This window comes from Entamoeba dispar, genomic scaffold, assembly GCF_000209125.1.
Source record: "Entamoeba dispar SAW760 scf_1105229459701 genomic scaffold, whole genome shotgun sequence".
Classification (NCBI taxonomy): Eukaryota; Evosea; order Mastigamoebida; family Endamoebidae; genus Entamoeba; species Entamoeba dispar.
This window is the reverse complement of record NW_001853824.1, coordinates 293886-299208: the sequence shown is the minus strand read 5'-3', so window position 1 is coordinate 299208 and position 5323 is coordinate 293886. Positions and strand designations below refer to the sequence as shown.

Here is a 5323-nt window from a genome sequence, read left to right as displayed (position 1 = left end):
ATTTTCATGACCATGTGTTGGTGTTGTTATTGGTGAAACAGCAGTTATTGGTAATTGGTGTAGAGTGTATCAATCAGTAACATTAGGTGCAATGAGTTTTAAAGAAGATAATGGTATTGTTATAAAAGGAAATAAACGTCATCCAACCATAGGAGATTTTGTAGTTATTGGAGCAGGGGCTAAAGTTCTTGGAAATATTACTATTAGTAGTAATGTTAAAATTGGTGCAAATTGTTGGATTACACAGAATATTGATCAAGACCAAATTATCTTTATTTCTGAATATCCATCTCAAATCACTAAACCATCAAGAAAACAGTCAATAAAAGATGACAAAATAATTTTACAATCACTATCTGAAAATAAAAGTACAGAAGAACAAGAAAAATTGAGTGGAGGTAATACACCTGAACTATTTTGTAATTATACATCTGAAGAATCAACCCCAATTAACTTAGATTGTTTTGTATCTTGTCATCAATAATTTCATTTATTTCTTTTGCATTATTTTTACGGTTTTTAAATTCTATTACTTTTCATATATCATTATTACAACAACTAGATTGCAATCTTAATCTTATCTTCTTTGTTAATCATCATCTTAATTTTATTTGATTAATGGAGGTTATTGATAACGCATTAAGTACAATTAAAGATGATGATATCATTACAGGAAAACAACTTAAACAAATAATTACACCCATTAGTATTGTTTTATCTACTCTATCTATTCGTGTTTCTGTAATAGATCATTTACCTGTATTTGCTGGTTCAGGAATAAACACAAAAAAGAGGAATGAAATGAAATCTCCATTATTATCTGCTCTCCATACATTATCTGAACTAGAAGATGATAAAGTCTTATTAAAATTAAAAGGATGGGTCCATGGAAATAAGGCTATGGTGATTTATGATTCAGAATATGATGAATGGAATTCAAATATCTTTAACAAAAGAATTATATCAAAAGGTAATGTCAGTTTGTTAGTATTTACAGAGGATAAAGACATTTTTGGAATTCATTATAAAATTCCAAAAGTTAATGTAGAGTCAAGTTTAGTTGATCAAAGTCATTTTATTTTTTCAATTGAACGTCACGGAAAACCAACAAATAAAATGTGGAAGTCTACTCAAGAAATATCTTGTTTAACACTTTTTGAATCAGGGTCTTTCCTTTTTAAAACTCCTGCATTTTCTATTCAAGCAGTCAGAGGAAGAAAAGGGTCTTATGTTCAAACACAATTATCTCAATTCTACTCAATGCTAAAAGAGTCAAAACTGACATATATTCCGTATCCATCATTTTTTGAGGTAACAAGGATAGTTGGAATTGAATGGGTATAAACCTCAAACTAAAATTAGAAAACAAAAGAACTTTTTAATGTTTTATAATTTAACAGAGAAAAAGAATAATGTTTTTGGTCGTCTTAAAAATATTTTGAACTATTTATTAAATGAAAAAGTCAATAACACGTGGCTTAAAGTATTTTAATGAGAAAAACTATAAAAATGAAATTAATAAGTAAAGAATGAATATGGACTTATTTTATGATCGAAGAAGTGTCCGTTCATACACTGGAGAAAAAATTTCTGAGGAAGACATTAATAAAATTATTCGTGCTGGTTTTTATGCTCCAACTGCAGTAAATAAACAAGAAACTGAGTTTATTATTATTAGAGAAAAATCAGTATTAGAAAATATCACAAAAGTTCATCCCTATTCTTCAATGTTAAAATCATGTAGCCACGCTATTGCTGTTTGTGCTAATTTAAAGAAAGCTTATACACCTGAATACTGGGTTTGTGATGCTTCTGCTGCTACCGAAAACATATTACTTGCTACTCATATGCTTGGTTATGGGGCTGTATGGCTAGGAGTATATCCAGAGAAGGATAGAATGGAATCTATAAAAAAACTTCTTCAATTACCAGAACAAGTTGAAGTTCTTTCTATAATATCAATAGGAGTACCTAAAACTCAACAAATAACAAGACCTGAAAGATTTGATGCAACTCGTTTACATAACAATAAGTGGTAAGAAAATAATATTTAGTATTTATTTCTTTTTTAAATAAAAAATATAACAAATGATTAATTTAGATAACAATTTTAATTGAGAAATCAATAATATTATTATTGATTTCAATGATTAGTTGTTTCAATTGATTATAAATCATTGGAGAACATGAGGTAAGTTTTAATGCAACAGTAATAGTTTTGATGACATTGTCTATTGAATTACATAATAATATTTGTTGTTTTGATTCTAATGCAATAGTTTCTGCAATTATTTTATTAACTGTCATTCTTTTAATAAATATCATTTCTTCATTATTTATAGAACCTCGTTTTAATGCATTAGCACAAAACGTCACCACAATTTTATTAACTAAATCAAAGGGACATCCCTTCATAAGAGAGTCAATTGAATTGTCTGGTGCTTTACTTCCAATTAACTTCATAATGAAATCTTCTTCAAAAGTAAACAGATTTAAATCTATTCCCTTTAAAAGAATACAGAAAGCATAATAACCTTCACTCCTATTATAATTATAATTTTTAATAAATTCTTTTGTAATGTCAATGATATCTTTAATTTGAAACTGATTCAACTCACACAATTTTTTTAATATCTTTATTGCTCCATTTTCTCCTTTCTTCACTAATTTTATAACTTCTTCATTAAATGATTCACAACATGTTAATTTGATTGATTTGATAATGACCGATGATGCTCCTACAATAACCGTCTTCAACACTGGAGTAATTTTTTCAAGAAATTCTTGTGCAAGGGAAACATCTAGTATTAAGTCTATTGTAGTGAATATTTTATTTAATGAACTTGGAGATACTACAGCGGTAACAGAGCTAATGAAATCAAATGTATTTCCAAAATGTTTATATTTCTTAATAAATGAACATATTAAGTCAACTAAAAATGGGTTTGTTGCTCTTTGAGATATATATGCTATATTATTTTTTATTTCTACATACTGTTTTAGTGATTGGTCTATAACAATCTCTTGCATTTCTTTTTGAGTTTGTTCTATCATACTTGCTCGTTCGTAAAATAAAATGTAAGCACTAGATGATTTCCCTCCAAACCATGTTTCTCTTTCAGCGGTATTAACTGATCTATCATTAAAACATATCCATTTACCATTGATTAATCTATTACTAAAATAATGGCCTCCATGTGCACCTCCACTATGAATAACAATTCCAACTAATTTATACTTAGTTTCTCCTTTGTAATCATTACAACAATATTTTTTCATATCAAGTTCATTTGGATATTCAAATTTTCCATTATATTTTACAATTTCATATTGGTCATTATACACAAATCGTTTTAAATGAAACACTAATGTCTCTGGTAGTTCTTTATACCTTTCACTTCTTTGGGCGTCGTTTTGTTTTCCACATTGCTCACATCTATAATCACAAAGAATACACCCTTCACATAATGCTTGTAATGACTGTTCAATTGTTTGGTAATGTTCTACTTCAAGAGCACTACAATAAAATTGTTCAGTTCGTTTAACTTCATGACCACATTGACTTCCAATTAATATTTCCATTTCTCCTGTAAACACTTTTGATGCTGAAATAATATTTTCATAATGTTTACAACTTTCCATTGATGACATTGCTGTTGTAAAAAATTCTTGAGCATCCATCTGTTCATATGTTTTAATATCTTCGTAGCAACTTCCATGTGCTTCTTTACAAAATTCTTTTGTTTGGGTTGCACTATTAATTCCTTTTAACATATCAACAAATAATTTTTGAAGTCCAAACGTCATTTGATAGTCTTTGAATTCATTTTGATTATATGTAATAAATTGTTCCTCTTTATTAATATCTTTTTCAATTTCATTTATTTGATTATTAACGTCAAGTGTTATTTCTTTTTTTTCTTGTTCTTCTTTTGGTTTATGTGTTTGATTATCATTGGTTTCTATTAAAGTTGGTACTTTAACTTCTTTTTTTAATAAATTAGCTGTACAACGTGAAGAATGAAAAATTTGTTGTAAAACACTATTCATATAACATGTTGATCCTTGGTTAACTAATCCACCAAATCGTCCTTTCCTATAAGTAGCTCTTTCATTGCAACCGTTCATCTCTTTTAATATCTGGTTAAAATGACTAAAACATTGTGAACAAGTGATATCATCCATACATTCAACACACTCACATAATAATATGATTAAGTTATTAATTTCATCATCCTTTAAAACACTTTTCCCTTGCATTGGAAATAATTTATCTATAATATCACAGAAGTAAGGAATTAACAATATTTGTTTTTTCTTCATTGTTTTAAATGCTCTGATAGCAACGTTAAGTCCATATCCAAAATTAATAAGATTTTGTATTAATGATTGAATAAATGGATGACTATTTTCACAATTTTCATCTGCATACTCAATAATAATTCTATTACTTTCTTCAACAAGTTTTGGTGGTTCATTTAATAAAGGAACAACAGAATCAAATATTTGTTTATTAATACCATCTTTTAATGCCCTCAAAACTGGAGCGGTAAAGACATCTTTATCCCAAGGAATATTTCTTCCATTTCTTAATAAAAGAACAAGACATAAAGTCATACTTGATTTATCTAATTCTTTTTCAATCTCTTTACTAATTTGGTTAAGAATTTCTTCATTCATAATAAAGACATTTGTATTTACTTTTATTTCATTATTGATAAGAATAGAACTTAATACTTCTTTGATTCCACTTTGTTTAATTACTAATTCTGTAAATAGAATTAATAACTTTTTATACTCCTCCTCTTTTAATCCTTCTTCAATATTTTGTAATCGTGCAACCCCTAATAATTGTTTTGGCCCTTCTTTTGTTGCTAATTCAATAGCATCTCCTTCCCATTTAACATATTTATTAACCCCACATATAACTTTCATAGCATTATTTCGAGTTTTTTCATCTTCTAATAATCCAATAAGTTCTTTAATATTTTGTTCAGAACACCTTTCAATATTCTTTTCTTCCTTTACAACCACTGTACGAGTTGTGTTTGTTATAAGACTTGTTTCTTTTTTTATTGGTTCTTGATAATGTATTTCAGAATCTCCAGGAGCAATTTGAATGACCATTTCCCCCCTTTCAGATAGATAATTTCCAATATTCTTGAAAATAGGAACTTCATTCCCATTAACAAATACTTTAACTGAATATTTTTTATTCATAATCCAATTAATCGATTGTTTCATTGAATCTTGGGCATAGGGATCATGTAATAAATCTGTTATAGAGTCTAGAACTATTTTACTTATTAGAGTCATGTGTTCA

General features: G+C 27.7%; 4 protein-coding genes across 4 annotated transcripts in view, besides 2 other annotated features; 3 read left to right on the top strand and 1 right to left on the bottom strand.

Annotated features, from left to right (window-relative positions):
• Positions 1 to 91: 91 nt before the first annotated feature.
• Positions 92 to 484, top strand: EDI_093620 (uncharacterized protein; the record flags this gene model as incomplete). The annotated part of the gene is made up of 1 exon (XM_001736265.1): positions 92 to 484. The coding sequence occupies one exon, from the start codon at positions 92 to 94 to the stop codon at positions 482 to 484; it is 393 nt and encodes a 130-aa protein (XP_001736317.1).
• Positions 485 to 618: 134 nt separating this feature from the next.
• On the top strand, positions 619 to 1344 carry EDI_093610 (uncharacterized protein; the record flags this gene model as incomplete). Its single annotated transcript, XM_001736264.1, has 1 exon — positions 619 to 1344. The coding sequence occupies one exon, from the start codon at positions 619 to 621 to the stop codon at positions 1342 to 1344; it is 726 nt and encodes a 241-aa protein (XP_001736316.1).
• A 185-nt stretch (positions 1345 to 1529) lies between these two features.
• On the top strand, positions 1530 to 2039 carry EDI_093600 (NADPH nitroreductase, putative; the record flags this gene model as incomplete). The annotated part of the gene is made up of 1 exon (XM_001736263.1): positions 1530 to 2039. The coding sequence occupies one exon, from the start codon at positions 1530 to 1532 to the stop codon at positions 2037 to 2039; it is 510 nt and encodes a 169-aa protein (XP_001736315.1).
• Position 2040: 1 nt separating this feature from the next.
• Positions 2041 to 2139: a sequence feature (AT_rich).
• EDI_093590 (uncharacterized protein) overlaps positions 2098 to 5323 on the bottom strand; it is a gene marked incomplete at both ends in the record, with an annotated part of 3339 nt that continues 113 nt past the window's right edge. The window contains one exon of the mRNA XM_001733284.1: positions 2098 to 5323. This exon is cut by the window's right edge and continues 113 nt beyond it. Coding sequence (XP_001733336.1) covers positions 2098 to 5323 — 3226 coding nt within the window.
• Positions 2544 to 2570: a sequence feature (AT_rich).